Below are 21,167 nucleotides of genomic sequence, written 5' to 3'. Positions count from 1 at the left end.
TATTGTTGGAGCTTGATGATTCTTCAACCGAGATATTTATTTGAACACGGGTCTTTAAAAAAAAAAGTAACTAATGGATCGCCAGAGTAGATTTAGATTCGACTTTTAAATAGCATGAACTGACATATTAAAAAGCAAGACTTTTCCACTGAACTATAACGTCTTTGAAAGTAACGTAAATCAGCCTGAAAATGTTAAATAAACGTGACAAAAACTGTTGAACTCATAAATATTTGTAATGATGTAAGTTGTAACGTATCAATTAATGAAGCGTCTGAACCGCTCAGACATGCTTTTCAGCATGAGCTTATTTACGTAATCATTTGCATGTAACCGGCTATAACAATGAGCAGTTGGCTAGTACTGGTTGCATGTAATAATGTTCGACGTTTAGCTGGAAAGAGTCAGCAATCCATCAGTTGAAGCACTTTAAATGTATTTCGACTTCATTACATGATATCTGTTCACGCATATAGAACACAAACAGACTGGGCTTCCTCTTTGCAAGAAAGGAATGAAGACCTACAGACAAGAACTGATAGTAAAACTGGTTGTGTCTGTATTATTCCCTGTGCTTTTCATATCGTAAATAACGCTGCACACAGACTCTTTCCCATTCCATGCAGATAAACTTCTGTCCCGTATGGTGGAGATCGTATGGTCTCCGTATTTCGATTGCCACTTCCGATTTGGTTGACCCCTCCTACACATAACCACGGCCTTGAACTGATTCCGGAATTTTTTCCCAGTTAGACAATATAGATAAAAGTTTACAGACTGATGAAAATCAGAGAGAACGAAAACGATTTGGTAGAGGAGAGAATACAACGCTATTTGGTAATTTGATTGTTTCCAGTTCCACGTGTCCTTCAGGAGAAAGAAGATGCAGTTTGGTAGGGTTAAGATGAAAAAAACTACACAAAGAGTAATTAACATGATTGTAATTTGCCTCTCCTGTCGAGTTCTCTCCTTCATCCCACCAATCCGAATATTAGTCAAATCACGGTGCTTTTGACGTGCCTTACGTAGTCCGTGAATTATCATTCCATTCAAAAATGCAATGATCACGATTGGGGAAATAGAATATGAAGTTCCATCGATCCAATACCATATTCGGTCTATGAATGTGGTGTATTCGCGTCTAGCGGCACAAGAATGTTTGAGGACAGGGTCTGAAACTTCTTGGAAAGTCCAGACGAAATGCAAATTTAAACCAAATATGAGAATGGCGATGACTATAATTTCTATTATTGTCGTGGTTTTAGAGCAAAGTTTACTAACTTTTAAAGGGAACCATATGGCAATGCAGCGTTCCGTTGTCATTGCAACAAGTATCCAGTTGGAATATTGCTGTGTCCATGATCCAAATGTGTAGAAAAATCCGCACAAGAAGTCCCCAATTTGAATGCCAGACAATGTTATTTGCAAATACAACAGTTTCCAAACGAGGGCTGTTCCATCCACGACTGCTAGCACACACATAAATATCGCAGACGACAAAAAAGGACGCATCGTTGTCAAGGTCACTAGTGTTGCTATGCTACCAAATAAACCAAGAATAAGAAGAATGTATAAATAGTATCTATTAATTAAAACTGCCACTTTAAATTCTAAATACTGTTCAACAGAATTTTCTACCCCTGTTGAGATTGTTGTGGCATTAATGTAGTTCCATACGCTGGTGGACATCGGAAACGAAGTTTCGGTAAGGAAAGCCTCACTGGTGGCGGAAGCATGAGAAAATTCCATATTTTCCATTCTGTGGTGATAAACTTTGCAGATATCCTAAAATGAAGCAAAAGGTGAAAACTAGAAAATTATATATATATATATATATATATATATATATATATATATATATATATATATATATATATATACACACACATACACATACATTATATATATATATATATATATATATATATATATATATATATATATATATATATATATATATATATATGTGTGTGTGTGTGTGTGTGTGTGTGTGTGTGTGTGCGTGTGTGTGTGTGTGTGTATTCTTCTCTCCTATTCCTCTTATTTCTTCTCTTCTTTCTCCCGACTTTCTCCAGTACATATTGTAAAACTCATGTGGTCTAAACGCAGATAGGACTAGTTCACCTTCAGATCGAATGATTAAACAATGTGTGATGATGAAGTGAGTTCGTTTTGTCCCCGTTTTCAAGGACCTCGTGACAAGTTATTGTCAGTTGATGGTTTCTTAAACCCGTATTAACATAGCAAATGGGGCCCTGACTGATTTCTTTGTGCAATTTGAGAAGCTCGCGTGCGTTCATAAAATTCCCGAGCAACAATGGGCGATTAATGTCTCTGCCTTTTTGCAAGGTGCAGCTCCCGAAGTTTACCATAACATATCCGCAGAAGGAGCTGAGGATTACAAGGCGCTTAAAAAGGCCCTTCTTTGCCATTATCGGCTGACCGCCGAAACGTACCGTAAATATTTCGGGACTCAATGAAAAAGGCAACGGAGACCACCTCTCAGTTCCACACCCGTGTTCGAGGGTTATTTGAGAAGTGGATAAAGATGGCAGAAGTCGAACGATCGTAGGACGGGCTACGCGAGGTTATACTCAAGGAGCATGTCCTTAGTACTTACCGTCGCGAGTTGACAGTATCCCGAGCGGAGAGAGAGCACCGGACTGTCGAAAAGATCGCCAGCATGGCAGAGAGATCCGAGCAAGCAGACTCAAAGGGTGGAGGTTCCGGGGGTACGGTCCGACCCTGAGCCACTGAGTCGCACCGTGTGGTTGAGGAAATGCTGGCTGTCCGTAACCGAGTGGGCGACGGGAAGGTCGGAGGGGGATCTACAGGTACAGATGCCACCCATTAACCAGGACAGTCCTCATCCACGAAAACGGACCTTTCAGGACGGCGAGGGCCGCCGACGCGCTACGACGGCAAGCACCCGGGGAATTGTGCTAGGGACTGTCCCAAAGGCAGGCAGACCTAGGTGAATGCCGTCGCTAGGAAGGAGTACGAGCCGGAGGCAAGCTGTAAACCAGCAAACCTCGCGTCCGCAACTGTCAACGGAGTAGGTGCTACCCTCTTGTTTGACACTGGGTGTAGCCGTTCCCGCCCTTGTTGACAAGAAGTATGTTAAGCCTGAGGATTACACAGGGGAGGTAGTTGAGGTCAAGTACGCAAACAGCGCATGTGACTCGTTGCCAGTGGCTGTCATTGACCTCGATTCATCATCGTACGTGAAGGGGAAAATTGAAGCTGCTTGCTTGGATGGACTGTCACATCACGTCATACTGGGATGTCGTTATGTGTTGCCACAACCGAACACCGAAACCTGCACACCGACGTTGGTGAGTGCTGTGGAAACCAGGTCCAAGAGCCGACAGACGAAACCGACACCGATGGAAGTTACTTTCAGCCGAATTGAGGAATCTTCAGCAGGAAGACCACAGTTCTCCTCAAAAGAATAGGAAAGATCCGAACAACCTCGAGGCAACAGTAAATATCGTTAATTTGGTGCTGATTGATGGTTTGCATTGTTAACTCCTGAAACATACTTATTGTTGAGCTAGAGACTCGATGTTGTTCGGCTCTTACCTTTCGGTCAATGGTGAAATCCAAGACTATCCGAATGCAAACGGCACTGCCAGACATTAATTGTCCAGACGTCAAAATCGGCGAACAATTGTTGCATTTTCTCCATTAAGTCACAAACTGAACGAAGTGTGTCGAGCTGCTTTGACAATTGAATTATTCTTGATTACTACTGGCTTAAGATGCAAATGAGAAGATGCAATTAGGATACACTAGCAGGGTTGGAACTACCGAGGGTGCGGTCTCGTGTCCTCCCTTGTGTTATATTGTTACAGGTCAGAAACACCACCCTCCATCCCTTGATTCATGGACGGATACTCCTAATTTTCGTTGTAATGAACCCCTGTGAGCTGACCGCTCTAAATGTCTAGGTTTTAGCTCCTGTCCATAGTAATTGTACGTGTGACTGCCAAAGTTTTCCATTGTATATGGTCGCTTTGACAGACCCTTTGCAGGTATTAAGAAGTGCACGAGCTTCTCGCCTGCTGAAAAACTGTTACGACACTATCACGGTCATAATACTTACATGAGTTTGTGTTTTACAGTGAACTTCGGGTAATGTGTTTTAGCACATTCGACTTCAGATGATGTATTTTTAGGTCTTTATTATACTAAGAATCTAAACTTATTTAATGCATAAATAAAAGAAAGGAATAAGTTTAAGTTTGTTTGTGACAAATGACCTTCTGATGCCAAATAGCATCCTTGTTTGCTTACTTTGCCTTCATATATTCTGACACGGCAACATGTTCTCAGGGGCTTCGTTAGGTGTTTCTAAACCAAAAGATCTATAGGAAGATTCTTTTCTCGCTCCAGATTCAGTTTGTTCATGGTGAATCTGAAATAAGCGTGTTCCCATTCTCGGTACAGGATGCTTTATCTTAAGAGCATGATCCTTCCACCTGTCACAAAGTTCGGTTGGTTCGTTTCACTATCCCGTTGCACTTTTGACGATAGGGGAAACGTTCACATCCTATAATTCCTAGCCTGACACAAAGTTCTTTATATACATCGCTTTCAACTGTCGACCTTGGTGTAACAAGAACACAGAAGGCACGTTAAATGTACAAAGAAACGTACAATATCAGTCCACTTGCTGAATGATCAAGAATCACAAGCATATACTCGTTTCCTCCTCACAAAGAATTGATTGTTTGACCAGTCGTTATGCCCTGAAATTTGTGTTTGTGGTTCTTGTGCTGAGAGAAAACGGAACATGTCGTATCGCCGTCGCCGTTGTAGAGCTTAACGCCATTTTTCAGCACACGATATGCTATACATGGCGGCCAGTATTAATGGTGGAGGAAGAACCCGGGAAAACCCCGGAAAGAACCACCGACCCACGAGAAGCTACTGGCAAGCTTTCTCTCATACCCACATTAGCCGAATCTGAGACTCGAACCAACGCAGATAGAGGTGAGATGGCAGTGATCCGTAACGGAGAGCGCTTTAGACCACTCGGCTACTCGGGGGCCCCTGAACATGTCGTATACATTCCTGGCGAATATAAATGTTCAAAATCTAGATTGTATCAATTGTGCATTGCAGAAACTCATCCATAAAGGTAATATAATGTGAGACGATGTAAATAGAATAATCACCGAGATTAATATTATTCTTATAAGCTCTGTTGGACTAACATATCCTAATAAAGCACGAAAAGTTGAAGTTTTTCAAATGCACGCAAGAATAAAACTGACTCTAAGCCTATGTTTGGCAGTGAGTGTATGAAAGACAGAAGAAGAAAAAAAACATTTGTATAGGGCCCACTAACGTAATACAACTACAGCGAGTAAAGCTAACAAGCTATCTACCGGTAAAACTATTACAAAATATTACTTTCTTTTTAAATTGTCATTGCAAGATAAATTACGCACTTTACAGTCAAAAGATCCATAGAGATACTGGAATATGATAAATAATATCGGTAAGAAAAATCGTTTCAGGGTACTGAAATAAAGAAGTTTCTAAATGTTTTAAAGAAATAAATTCAGTGAACACAGGTAGTGACGGTCGTGTAATCTCAGAAACGGTTCAAGTGGCGGATGTTGTCGATAATTCTTGTTTGAATGATCAAATTACAGCTCAAGAAATATTAAAAGTCTTTGACAGTTCAAACAAATTTAATAAAGCAGGTGCAGTGGATAATATATTAAATAAAAAGCACAATTACTGAAATTTTATGTGTATGAAAAGCTTTTTAATATACTCTTGAATACTGGTTATGTACCAGATAGCTGGACTAAAGGTGTTATTGTACCAAATTTATACAAACAAAGGCGACAAAACCGATATGTCAAATTATATACCTATTACTATAGTAAGCTGCTTTAGCAAAGTGTATACCACAATACTTAACTTAAGAGTGTCTAAATTCCTTGACGATAATAAGTTATTATCTGAGATTCAGTCACATTATCCTGACACCAGGCCGACCAGTCCTAACACTAGCCTCTTAATGCTGAGCGCTAAGCGAGGCAGCTGTTAGTACCATTTTTGTAAGTCTTTTACAAGAATGGAAAGTACTCCAAAGGGCTGAATAATCTAGTATCCATAGCTAAGAAAAGTATGTATTTGCTTAAAAGGTTAACACAAAATTTAGATTTGACTATTGATTGTCAACTTGAACTGTTTGATCAAACCATTGTTGTTTTTAACATGAAATTGTGAAGGTTTTCGATTTGTGAAATCTGATATAGTCGATAAAAACCTCAAGTATCTTTCCTCAGAAGATACTGAATGTTAAAACAATGTATCCATCTACATATGGTAAACGGCAAAATTGGTTGTTTCCCGTTTTAATTAAGAACATTAAAAGTCGCATGATAAACGATTTGGCTAAATTGGTTAGTGGTTATGACAGAATTTATCTTATCGTATGTATTCTCTCTTATACATACACTCTGGTCATAATTCGTATGACAACAAATTGTTACTTGAAGTAAAATCTGCATTAGATAAGATTGGGTTAAGTTACACTGGTCAACAGTGAAATCATTACTGACTTGAAAAGGCCCTAATCTGTAGTATTTTGGTGTGCCGAACATGAATATAACCGTGAAAAATTTGTATTGGCTCTCGTTTTGAAGATATTCATATACCTCATTTTCTATGTTTCACTGTGTAAATTTCTCCAGTAGGACTGCAGCAACATCCGGAATAATGATGTAACATTGCATAATACCATCATGCTCACATCATCCACAGTTGATTGCATCATTTTCTGATGCAATGCAATACTAATGCCATGCGGCTGCTGAAGTAAGTTGACGTCAGCAGTGTACTATACATGTGTAGGCCTATTATACTAATGCCAGGCGGCTGCTGAAGCTGACGTAAGCAGTGTACTATATAAAGCCCAATCAGATAGGTTCAGCATTTAAAATATTTTAGACGTTGTGCGAGACAGTTCAAGCTACTGTTACATAAAACTTATTATTTTATCCATTTACGTACAATAAAGAACAGTAATGCCTCGAAAGTGTGTTAATACCGCGGACAATTTTTGCTATATTTGTGGGGAAGTGACATTTGCCAACCAGAAGAAAAGTATCAATTCTCAAGTGAAGAAGGCATATCATCTTTACTTCGGATGCAAGGTTGGTGACCAAGACAAGCCTTGGGCTCCGCATATATGCTGTGCTACATGTACAACACAGCTTTCACAGTGGTTGAATTGCAAAAGGTCATCAATACCGTTTGCAGTCCCAATGGTGTGGAGAGAGCCAAGCAACCACCTAAATGACTGTTACTTCTGCTTGGTTCCTCCTCTTTCCGGCGGAATAACGAAGCGAAAGAAGTCGAGAATAGTCTACCCAAACATTCCGTCTGCATTGAGACCAGTTCCACATGGTGAGGGACTTCCTATTCCAGAACCTCCAGCAGAATATTCTCTTGATTCATCTGACGAAGACAAAGGTGAGTCGACCTGTTCTTCTCCTGGTCCATCAGCATGCAGTGATCCAGATTTTCACTGTGGTGCATCATCAACCCCACACAGAATAACACAGGAAGAACTAAATGACCTGATTCGTGATTTGGACTTATCAAAGAACAAGGCAGAATTGCTAGGATCAAGACTCCAACAATGGAATCTTCTAGAAGAAGATGTCACAATTGCTGCATATCGAAAGCGCCACCAGCAATTGGAGCCTTTCTTCAGAAAGGAAAGTAATCTGATATTCTGTTCCGATATTGAGGGCCTCATGAATGCTTTAAAAATCACTCATGACCCACAAGAATGGAGACTATTTGTGGACTCTTCGAAACTGAGTCTCAAGGCTGTGCTTTTGCACAATGGAAACATTCTTCCATCTATTCCAGTAGCGTATGCTGTCCACATGAAAGAGACATACGATAACTTAAGGCAGCTACTGAATTCCATTGAGTATAACAAGTACAGCTGGCACCTCTGTGGTGATTTGAAGGTAGTTGCCCTTTTAATGGGACTGCAGCAAGGATATACAAAATACATGTGTTTCTTATGCGAGTGGGATAGCCGAGCAAGGGAAATGCACTACATGAGGAAGGAATGGACTCACAGGCAGAATGTAGCCATTGGAGAGAAGAATATCCAACACCCAGCTCTGGTTGAGGCTCAGAAAATCTTGCTACCACCCCTTCACATCAAACTAGGTTTGATGAAGAACTTCGTGAAAGCCATTGACCGGACTTTGCCAGCATTCCGATACCTGCATGAAAAATTCCCTCGACTCAGCGAAGCAAAGATTAAAGAGGGAGTTTTTGTGGGTCCTCAGATTCGAGAGCTTTTCAAAGATGACCGGTTCAACAACTTGCTGGAAGGTGACGCGAAACAAGCATGGAATGCTTTTCGCCTAGTTTCTACAAACTTCCTCGGAAATGTTAGGGCAGAAAACTATAAGGAACTAGTAGAAGACATGTTGATGAAGTATAAGAAACTTGGCTGCAATATGTCTCTAAAGATTCACTTCCTTCATTCCCATTTGGATTTCTTTCCTAGCAACTGTGGTATTGTTAGTGATGAACACGGCGAACGTTTTCATCAAGATATCGCAACAATGGAACAAAGATACCAGGGAAAATGGTCCACTACAATGCTGGCTGACTACTGCTGGACACTCCTCAGAGATGCTCCCGAACAGCTGTACAAGAGACAGGCGAAGAAATCTAAGATGTAGTCAATGACTTGATTTTTTATAGGTAGGCTATTACAGTTGACCTTTTACTATTGGAATGCATTTCGTTATGTAAACATTAATTTCTTGCAGATTACAAAAAAACTAGAGCCAATTTTGCAATTTGACTGTCATATTCGTGTTCAGCACATAAAAATTGATAAGAATTGACTAATTTTATTTCAGTAACATGACTTTTGTAAAAATTTGTTGTCCAGTGTTACCTTTGAATAAAGTTTTGTATCAGTTAAGTGGTTTCAAAGTCCGTAGAACAACGACTAAAATATCATCACATACAAGCTTCGGCAGCTAACATCAGTACGTTATCTAAAGGCAGTAGTGTGCGAACGGAGGAACATGGGGAGGACGGGGCGGATGCTCCGGGTGCCAGGGGTCTTATTTGAGCCAAGTCAGCTTTGGGCCGAGTGCCATTTACCCTTAGTACGCCACTGTCTAAAGGTCTAAATTACAGGTTAAGTTTAGAACTGCAAAACAAACTGCATTCTTTTTCGTAAATTGGTGTGAGGGGGCCACATTTTCAACAATGTAACATAAAAGCTGTCGTTATTAGCTAATGAAAACACACACACAATTCAAGAAAGAACGTATTTACCTCATAAAATCACTTAGAGGTGGACCATTTTTCCGACAACAACTTTTTCAGGATCGTTGTGAAATCATGAAACTGATATGGGTACCTTACTAATCATGCACAAAGCTTACATTTGCTAGTTTCAGCTTAAACGGATCGTGAAAGAAACTTAAAGACCCATGTTAGTTTTTAAAGCAACTTCTCTGATGTGCTCCATACTACCATATCATCAAGAAAACTTCTTACTCTAGCCAGGATCGGAAGGCTTCAGTCAGACGCTCAGATGTCCCAGGTACAGTGCATACATTGAACAAGATCACTTTGAATTGATACAAGTCCTTTCTTGTTACGCATGCAGTCTGAGGTCGGTCAGCTCTGAGACTCCCGTCCACATTATACCCCAACATCAGATCTAATGTTAAGAACGAGCTTGTGCCTGTCAATGAAGCAAAACTATTATCGCTTCGAGGAAGAGAGAATGCATCTGTCTCTGTAATCGAAAATAGAGCTCTGTAGTTGTTTCGCTTCTTCCCATCTTTATTGATTATCTATACTATTGGAACAGCCCAACGATTTATTAACGGTTCTATCAATATTTTCTTCAACATATCATCGACTTGCATGTCAGTTATCTTCTAGTAATGGAATGACAATCTTCTGGGCGGACCTTGCATCTGTGCGGCATTCATTGTCAACAGTCACCATCTCTTTTAGCAAAAATTGTGGAAAGTTCGTTTAACTCTGTAATGAGGACAGCAGCTTGATCGGATGTCATATGATTACTGGATCGGATGTCAAATGGCTACTTGATCGCGTGAAAATTCACACAAATGTTGAGGTGCACTTTACATTTTGCGTCATCAATAATGCTGTACTGATTAGGGCGCAACGTATACCAATCTGCAAATTTACTATATATATATATATATATATATATATATATATATATATATATATATATATATATATATATATATATATCCTTGAATTAAGTATCCGCATTAGCAACGTATCGTCTGTCGTACTAACAAGTCGCGCGACGAGTATTTTTGTCTCGTACCTAAATATCGACAGAAGCTCTAGTAACGAATCTGGCATCCACCCTCAATCCTGCGACCTTGATGTCCTTTGCCAAAATAATAAAGATGGTAACCCATTTATCCCGAAAAGGAAAACGGTAGCTTAGATAACTGCATTCTTAATTTACGTCCAGCAATGCTGACTGCGTTTCTTATGGAGACTGAACAAATCAAACCCAGGAATTCCACCAAAGTTCATCTGTTTCCCATATTCGCTGTTTGTATTAGTATCTAACAAAGATAAATAGCCCCAGTTATCACAGCTAAAGAAAATGAAATCGTATATGAAGTATTAAAACTGTCATAATCAGTACCACCCCAGTCTGCTTTTGTTAATCTTCATAAGTGTAGTTATTCACCACTCTTATCTGACACTTGATGGCTTGAATGTACAATTATGATTTATACAATGGTTCTATAATGGTTCTATATTACAGAAGGTGTTGCTTACGAGCAAAATCTCTGTAACATGGTTCCAGACGAGTAATTGATCATAATGCCGCATCACGTTCATCTTTCTACAAATAATATCTAAAACGTAACTGCTAGGCCATATTTTCCTTTTTTATTTTCCAATCGTTGTCTGAACATTCAAAATTTGAAATCACACGAATAGCATAACAGTGATACAAAACGATTTCTAAGAGTAGTCCTAAAGTTATCAACTTTACATTATACAGTCTTCAGAGTATTCAGAACCGCTCCGGTGACCTAGTGGTTAGAGCGTCCGCCTCGGATGCGGGAGGTCGTGGGTTCGATCCCGGGCCGAGTCATACCAAAGACTTACAAAAATGGTACTAACAGTTGCCTCGCTTGGCGCTCAGCATTAAGAGGTTAGTGTTAGGACTGGTCGGCCTCGTGTCAGGATAATGTGACTGGGTAGGACATCATGCTACATGTCTGGGGCATGACGACCCGGTACTAGACATCACTATAAACTGCCACATTTCAGACATCGTAGCGATATGACCGAATACTTTTTTAAAGCTACGTTAAAAATTCACATCACATTAGAGTGTTCAGGCGAAGGGAGACTATTATAACCGTTTATAAGACTAAAATAAGGTATAGTAAATCTATCGCCAGACAGGAGACAACAGCATACACTAGATATCATGATAACATTTTGCATACATTAATTTTATATATATATAAACACCAAGGTAAAACATATGTATCATGTTATACAAAAACTGAAAGTTTTAGTAATACTGAATGATAACTGAACGATAGATGTTTGTGAATTTATAAATTAAAATGATAACAATGTCCCAGATATCATTTGGATTTGCATATGTTATTTAAAAGGAGAAAAGACGAGTAACCATAGGTTTTGATAAGCTATCCTAGTAGCAAAGAAAAATACGTAATGACTCAAACCTAGTTGTAATACTAATATCACCATCGTACGTCACAAACACGAGAAATAATTCGGGAATATGTCTCAGACAATCATAACACCTGGCTGAAGTATTTGAATAAATCAGACACGGCCAATAAATCCAGCCGAAATATGTAAGTATAACTACATGATCTTTAGTGTGCTTTCAAACCGTTGCTTAGCGGAATATTACGGAGAAAGTTTTGCTTGAACTTGGACGACGTAACCTTGAGGAAAACGTTCGATTAAAGGTAATTGCTGCATAAAGGTTCCATATAAGCATATCTTGCGAAAACAATGTAGCGTACAAAAGAGACAAAATTAGCAGCTATTCGGCTGTCATGTTCTGCATGTCTGAGCGGCTCTGATATTTTCAAACACTTCATCCATTCGTTGCATTAGGCTGAGATTTGAATCTAACGAAATAAAGTCTGATGTGATCCAAATGACAGCAACGTGAATGGTGAGATTGTAAGAATGATATTGGCCAGAGTTCAATTGAAATTTCTGTTATTTTAAGGTCTGAGTTATCTGATACTGGCGAGGGGTCAACACGATACACAGTTCCGATTCATACAATATAGTATTGTCCGTTTCCATGTAAAATTAATATATAATGCATTCAATCAAAGCAAATGCACTCAATTTTGATTTGATCAGAGAAATAGGAATACATGTAAAACAAATATTCAAATGTATGCACTAAAATACACGATTGACAGATTGATTAAATAGATAATTATTATTCAACAGGGGCAATTTAAGTACACTCAAGTAGGCGTATTAAATTTTAAAGTGGATATCAAAATACAGGAAACAGAAATATATAGGAACACCCATTTATTGACTAAGACTATTCAGTGTTAACAGTGTAAATGAATATGAAAAGCCACTTTTTAAATTTCAGAATAAATCTTAGCTGAAAGGCAATTTATCAAATCAGTGGGTTGGAGAGATCGAAACATTAAATAGCAAGAGATTGAATTTTTCAAGTTGAATTGAACTTTCCGGGATTCTTTGCTCTACCATCGTTTGATTAGTTGCTGGCGGTGAAGGCTTAGACAAGGACTCGAAGTGCAAAAGTACAAAATGAGCATGCAATTGCATTCTATAATTACTATAATATATAATCACATAATGATGGTGACATAAACTGAACTGTTAGATCACATTCCTGATAAAGTTTTCATAGTCTGTATCCGGACAACTGGACATTAAGAGAATATTTGTCGCTTGATCGATGCGAGTAGAATTTAACTGATTCGGATGACTTCGACTCTCTACTCTAAAAGAGTACACATTGAAGTATGCGTGAACGGGGTGGGTGTCAGCGAACAGGCATTACATTTGCCGATTTTGAACCTTATTTTACGCTTTATAGCCCCCCCCCCCCACACACACACACACACACCCGTACAAATCTCTCTCTTCTATAAAGCTTGGCCTGTCGGCCGCACTCTCTAGTGCCAACGGCATTGGACAATATAGCTTTTAACCAGCATGTCAGGTAGAACGTTTACGGTTTTTACCGCAGAACATAGACAAAATATGTTGCGTTGTACACACCGACTAAAAATGTGGGAGTGGCTGATTTTGGGACAAACAGAGCTATGCGACGCGACGTGTGTTATGGAATAAAAGCGCCCATGTCATTTTTTAGTAAAGCTTTCAACAAGCATGTCGCCTAACACTGTTGAGGTCTTTGGCACAGGGCTTATTTTAAAAAGTTATTTCTAGACATAATATAATGCGTTGTAAATAAAAACAACATGAGACATTGCAAAGTGTGGGGGTGGCTGCTACTGGGACAAACCTAGCAATGCGTGGCGTCGTGTGCTATGGAATGATGTTAAACAATCCGTTAACGCTGAAAGGGACATGTACGAGATGTGGTATTGTCAGCCGTGAGGCAGCGACAAGGTAAGGGCCAAGCTGCGTCGCAAGGAAAAAGAGTTGCGAAGGCGCAATGTGGAACGCATTGCGCATTGTATACCGCAGATCACAATTCCCACAATGAACGAGTTCCTTCGTGGAGGGCAGATAACCAAAAATGAATGATAATCTATCCGATTTCTCCGGAACCAGCCTATGGTCACTTCCAGCCCCAAGGCTGTCAAGACATTTGATTGAAGTAATTTAGCGTAATCCAGGTTAATTTCATGAGATTAATAAAAGCAACAACCATTCTTCTTTACCTTGAGAAAGAGCGAAGAATTCTGTTACGGGGTGGGTGACCGGGTAGATTGGGGGACCTGTTGCACCAAAGATGTCTGCCTGTAATCATTAACAGACCAGATTGTGAAGATGGGGTTTTGTATGAATATTTAATATCAACATGTATTTAAATCAACTGCACTGTGGAAGTTCATGCTTGGATTATACCTGGATTTGTATTCAATAAAAAGTCATATAAAGGGACAATGTAAAGACTGTACGTATGCCTTTTATGCGTTCGAAACTGTGTCAAATACACCAAGTGATCTTATAGACTGATTGCGATGATTTAAATGATGCCTGATAAGAACTGATATTCGTTTTTCATAAAAAAGATGAAAAGTTAATTTGATATATTCGTAAATGTGGATGAGATATTTAAATGTGGAGACAGAATACATATAAAAAATAAAACAAACTCTCAATCCTGTTAGAAACTCTGAAATAGAGCAATTAACATTTTAATTGTACTGCAATATCGACAACACCTAATAAATACAAAGATGGAAAGCACATAATGAATACAAAGATGGATACACCTAACGAACACAAAGCTTAAAAATACTTAATGAATACAAAGATGGAAAAGACCTAATGACCACAAAACTTCAAAACACTTAATGACTACAAAGATGGAAACCACATAATGACCAAACAAGATGGAAAGAACCTAATAACTGCAAAGATGGATAACACCTAATGACCACAAAGCTTCAAAACACCTAATGACTACAAAGATGGAAACCACACAATGAATACAAAGATGGCAAGCACCTAATGAATACAAAGATGGAAACACCTAATGACCACAAAGCTTAAAAACACCTAATGACTACAAAGATAGAAACAACATAATGACCAAACAAGATGGAAAGAACCTAATGAATACAAAGATGGAAACACCTAACGACCACAAAGCTTCAAAACACCTAATGACTACAAAGATGGAAAACACCTAATGAATACAAAGATTCAAAACACCCAATGACTACGAAGATGGAAAACGTCTAATAACCACAAAGATTCAAAACACCTAATGCTTACAAAGATGGAAAACACATAATGACCAAAAAGATGGAAAGAACCTAATAACTGCAAAGATGGAAAACATATAATGACCAAAAAGATGGAAAGAACCTAATAACTGCAAAGATGGAAAACATATAATGACCAAAAAGATGGAAAGAACCTAATAACTGCAAAGATGGAAAACATATAATGACCAAAAAGATGGAAAGAACCTAATAACTGCAAAGATGGATAACACATAATGACCAAAAAGATGGAAAGAACCTGAAGCCTACAAAGATGGAAAACACATAATGACCAAAAAGATGGAAAGAACCTAATAACTGCAAAGATGGATAACATATAATGACCAAAAAGATGGAAAGAACCTAATAATTGCAAAGATGGATGACACCATTTATTAGGGATACAATATTTTTCAAAGATTATGTCATTGCAGATAAGTATACATCACGGACAGAAATAAATATGTGAAAAAATATTTCCTAGCTTCCAATAAATTATGAAAGTTATAATGATGCAAATGGCTATGTTACAATGGAGCGTGTGTGTGTTTGTTGGGGGTGTTTTTGGATTTTTGTTCTTGTTATTTTTATTTTTAAAGTAGCTTTAACAATTTTTCAGTCATATCGCTACAATGTCTGCAGTGTGGCAGTTTATAGATAGATACAATGGCAAAGGAAAATTATGTTATACATTTTTACAAGATAATATCAAAACTAGATGAAAACTTCCCAGATCGAAGCCCTGACCAAAAGCAACTAGAGTACGAAAGATCAAGGTCAATGCCTTTTATTACGTGCCTAGATAGAACACTTATTTAAGAGTGGGCCATGAGTAAACATTCCAGTTCAATACAGTAGATGGATAGAAATAAATGAGGTTGAAATTTCGTCAATGCCTTTTATTATGTGCCTAGATAGAACACTTATTTAAGAGTGGACCATGAGTAAACATTCCAGTACAAGTTTTAAATGGGCAACTGATGAATCCAGTAGATGAGTACAAATAAAAGATGTTGAAATCTCCAGAAGTCTATTCATTAGCCATACATACAAAGGATGATGCCGTATTTTATGAGTTTATTTTTTTGGAAAGGAAGAAAATCAAATTCACCAATGTAATTTATGGTACATTTACAGTATTAGAGTTTTCAGAAAAATGGATGTCTGAATTATACTACAACAAGCTTATAAACCAAGACAACAATAGACAGTAAATTGTTCTATTGATTTGAAAAGTAGCATTAGGTTTTATGACACTAGTGACATTTTCACGGGCAAAGTTTCTAAACTTATCATAGATGACTTAAATGGTAATCAAATTATAGTGTTCTATGGATTAAGGTCCGAACTTGATTGACTCAAAACTGAAACTAAACTGAAACGAAAGTCTGTAAACAAGCAAAATTACATGAACAAAAAGAAAGATTAAAAAATTCAAAGCCTACAAGCACTACTACCATTTAGAGTATTCAGGTTATGCAATTATGAGATGTACAAATACAAATAGCATTAGTCTGTTTATGACGACAGGCGTTGTTTGGGTTGACAAGGTAACACGTTACGGACACATGAGATTTGTGCTGCACACTTTTTGTACTTGATCCGCTTCTACGGAGCAATTTGCTTACAGCACATCACCTTAAATGAAATTTTTGCAGAGACAAAAGAGAAACAAATGTTCAGTGGCAGCACACAAAACATTCTTTATTTCTCATTCAATGTATCTAAGATTTCTCCCTTCATTTCTTTGTGAAAAACCATTGTTTTCGCCAACCATATTTTCTATTGCATGTTTGTTCTCGACTACAGATTTATACTTTTATATAGCACTCATACTGGTGTTTCAAAATGTCTAAAAACATCGTTGGTTATTTTAGTTTTTTTCTTTTGTTCTCATCATCAAGATGGTCAGAATCATCAGTGATAAACGAAATGAATAATTCATTGCTAAACATCAACCGATAGCTCTAACCACTTATCCAGTTCATCATTGTGAACTCTTTCACAGTTTCATCTTTGCATAACCATTTTCTGTCGAAAGTCGTCTTGTTCTAAAACTTTGGGCGGTGAATGCCGTTGTAGTTCTAAAATGTTGTTGGAGTCAGACAATATGAGACTCAGTGCTTATTTAGTATTTCCAAAATAAAGTATTGTGCAGGACATTTTTGTGATTTTGTAATATCCCCCCCCCCTTCAACAACAAAATACGTTTGTATATGTCTAAGACATGATTGTGTTTATGTGATGGTTTTGGTTTTTTCTTAGCGTCAGACGCAAAATAAAAATACAATTTCTGAGCATCCACATTTTCTTTTCTCTTGATGTGCAACACATATAAACGTGGCCAGATTTAAGAGTACTACCATACAATATGTTGTCTCGCATTCTTTTTAAATCACGTGTTACCACTCTATGTCCTTAAACTAAATAAAGAAAAGAGCAAAAGCCAAGTTTAGAAAATAGCAACCATTTTTTTAGAATAAAAAGTGAAAGTTTAAAACAGTATTGTGAAGTACATCCCATATAGTCCTAAATATTCTGTCACAATTCCAATTGTATAGAGTACACACAATTATTTCAGTGGTGTTCCGAATGAATTCCAATCTTGAATGTACTAATGTACAATAGCCTGAACGTGTTGGTGTGCTAACAGTATTAATCTATCTTAATGAGGTAATCAATAAATCTCTCTTAATGAATTTAACAATAATTCCAAAATTGTCAATAGTCAGAACATATTAATGATCACTTTGTAACTACAGTGAATAGTTTAAATAAATGATTCCTCTTAAATTAAATATGAATGCATATGAAGTTACAGATAGGAAGAATTAATTCTGATGTAAACAACTTTAATATAAAGACCTAATATAAAAACCTAAGACACGATATGACAACCAGGATGAGGGTGAAAGTTCATTTCCGGAACATTCACAGTTAAACGCAAGGTTATGTCTTTTATGAAACCTTTATAAAAGAACACGGCACATATCAAATGTCCTAAACGCAGATCCAGTTATACATATTTACCAGTAAGTGTTAATTACGATATAATTTACATAGACAAAAATTAGCTGCATAATGCATTGTTTACAAAATGACCATTGCAAGTCAATAATCACGGACAAAGCTAACACGTAATACAAATACAATATACATAAGACATGCTAAATACAATGACTATCAAGTTAAATATTTTGGAAATTTACGTTTCTAATTTTTCTATTTTTGTGTTCTTCAAGTACTCTTATAGTCACTAAGACCTTTATATTACTGATTTGAAAACGTTGTTTTCATTAGATTTTCTATGCTTCTCTTGTCTGTTTCAGAGGGCTATTAGTGAAACTGAAGGCATACAACATGTACCTGTTTGTTATTCTATTAAGAAAGAGATGCGTATCATGTGATATTTAACTGTAAAACTTACGATGATATAAGAAAAGAACTGGCACAAAATATTACTTGAGTATATCTATTATGCAGCAATATTTTGTCTGTCTCATCAAGCTGAAGGTGTCTTCTACCATTGGAAATTATTTATTTTAAGTTTTAAACCCATATGAATGAGTTTAAAAAATAATGAGTATTTAATTCCATCTATATGTATGTATGTATGTATGTATGTATGTATGTATGTATGTATGTGTGTGTGTGTGTGTGTATGTATGTGTGTGTGTGTGTGTATGTATGCATGTATGTATGTATCTGCTTTTAAAATGATCTTTCACCATGCTCATTCCATTCTCTGACTGCTTTGGATTTATTGTTTTGTGTATATATGTACGTTTGTATGTACGTACGTGTGAGTGTGTATGTATGTATGTATGTATGTATGTATGTATGTAAGTACGTACGTACGCACTTGTGAGTTGGGTATGTATGTATGTATGTATGTATGTATGTATGTATGTATGAATTCATGCATGTATGTATGTATCTGCTTTTAAAATGATCTTTCACCATGTTCACTCCATTCTCTGACTGCTTTGGATTTATTGTTGTTCTGACTGACTTGGACATATTGTTATTTTAATTTTTTTTGCGATACTTTGCATTTTTAAATTGTTCTTATTTGTGAAGGTTTGCTTTGGATATGTTATTATTTTACGACACTTTTCTGATTCTATTACACTGTATCTAATTTACGTTCTCTAGCCATATATTATGGCTAAGAGTAAACAAAGAACCGAAACTATAGTTCCAACTTTTGTAATCTTTAAAATGATAACATTTATCCTGCATTTCTTACAGGTTTTCAATTTGTTAAAGAAAGAAATACATGAAGGATATAAATTGAAAAGCAGGAACAGCATAACACAATAAAGCCATTACTTATATATACTTGGCAAAATAGTGGTACATTAAAATATCCCATTTTGATCACATGTTCTAAAACTGTAAAAGGAAAAACTTTCTAAACTCTTTAGGACGATATATCCTTCCAAATAAAAGTCAATGTTTACTCCTACAAGATAAAATACTAACGTTTGTAATCTTAAAATGATTTGCAAGTATATAAATTAAAGAGAATATAAAACAGTAGAATTATTAAACATATCGTCTACATTTATTATATGAAAAATGCATTCTTTATTTAAACATCAAGGAAGATGGAGAGAAAAATATTTGTAAGACAGATAAGAAAAAGTACCTTTTAGTTTGAATCCCTCGTAAACTTATCCTTTCTAATTTATCCCGTGTCTTCTCTTGACTAATCTGAAAATGATAAAGATGCCTTCGCATTAGATTATTACTTCCATAATTTAACGATTCTCGCCATGCGGAAATTAATCTGTGCTCAATTGAAAACTGATATTGACTATTAAATCCTTTAATTATATACATGCAACTCGTACTTTGAGGTAAAAATGTAAGTTGCAAGCCAATTACTTTGATATTATGATTAATATATTGGAAATTCATTTAAGATATTATATTACAAAATAAAGTCGCCATTAGTGAACAGGAAAATCAATATAATTATGGGGATGTATAAGTAAAAAGATGTGTTACCCATCTGCTTCATTGCACGTGGAAAGAGCAAATCATGGGTAAAGTGTGTATAATCCAACATAGGTGGTAGCATGATTCATTAAACACGAAGGACGTGCCATTTCTTCTTACGTGACGCACGATATGAAATCACGTTGGGAGTGTACCTCAAAAGAATTTAATAATATTCTAAGTCATAATTTATTGTCGAAAAACACATTATATGACATTTGTAGAAAAGCTTGTATATTGAAAAGGTACAAAAAATCCCATTCGTATTTAAAAGTACGATGATTGGATGAACAGTGCAAAAAAAAACAAGTATTCATTTTTCCATTAATTGACGTTGTCGTTGCTAAATGCTGAAATGCTCAAATGTCGCCAATAATCTGGCCGATACCAACCTTAACTGTGTTCAAAAAGAGTTACGTAATGTCGCCGGTGCTTAAATGTCACAAGTGCTCAAACGTCGCCAATATTTGGTGAATGGCCGTTACTAAGAACCTCTGTGTTTAAGTGTTGCCAAAACTAGTAACTTAATTTCAACGTCATTTCAAATAATGTTTTGATCAGGTTGATCAGATGGTAAGATTAAAGACACGCTTACCACTGAACCATTTCAGATTTCTGTGTTAACGTTTTCTACAGTTACATTTTGTAACACTTGAGTTTATTATTACAAAGAGTGCTTATTAGCAAAGCTCGTCAAGTCTGTACTTCGCTGTCAGTACAGCAAAGTGCTTATTAGCAAAGCTCGTCAAGTCTGTACTTCGCTGTCAGTACAGCAAAGTGCTTATTAGCAAAGCTCGTCAAGTCTGTACTTCGCTGTCAGTACAGCAAAGTGCTTATTATGATGTGGTAAAGGAGTGCTTCTTGAAGAGATAGGACCGGAGGCTTATCGACAAAGATTTACGAACTGTAAAAAAGAAACTGGACACACCCATATTGAACTGAACACACCCATATTGAATTTACTTGAGAAAAGGAACACTTATTTGATAGGTGTGGCTCAGCCAATAAGCGGTCATGGTCACGGTCATGTATTTATAGCAATGCATATGGAGTCAAAACAGAACAAGTCTGATTTTATTATGAATAATTATGAAGCATTCATGAAGAAAGATTCGATATCACTGACTG

At 37.0% G+C, this 21,167-nt stretch overlaps 1 protein-coding gene across 1 annotated transcript; it reads right to left on the bottom strand.

The window, feature by feature from the left end:
- Nucleotides 1-217: 217 nt before the first annotated feature.
- Nucleotides 218-1,512, bottom strand: LOC149791949 (sex peptide receptor-related protein 2-like). Its single transcript, XM_089971308.1, has one exon. It carries the CDS (start codon nt 1,510-1,512, stop codon nt 523-525), a length of 990 nt encoding a protein of 329 aa, XP_089827434.1. The 3' UTR covers nt 218-522.
- Between the last annotated feature and the right edge of the window lie 19,655 nt (nt 1,513-21,167).

Source organism: Sinohyriopsis cumingii, chromosome 9, assembly GCF_028554795.1.
Source record: "Sinohyriopsis cumingii isolate HCF-2022 chromosome 9, ASM2855479v2, whole genome shotgun sequence".
Classification (NCBI taxonomy): Eukaryota; Metazoa; Mollusca; class Bivalvia; order Unionida; family Unionidae; genus Sinohyriopsis; species Sinohyriopsis cumingii.
The sequence above is the reverse complement of the archived record's forward strand: the minus strand, read 5'-3'. Positions and strand labels throughout refer to the sequence as shown.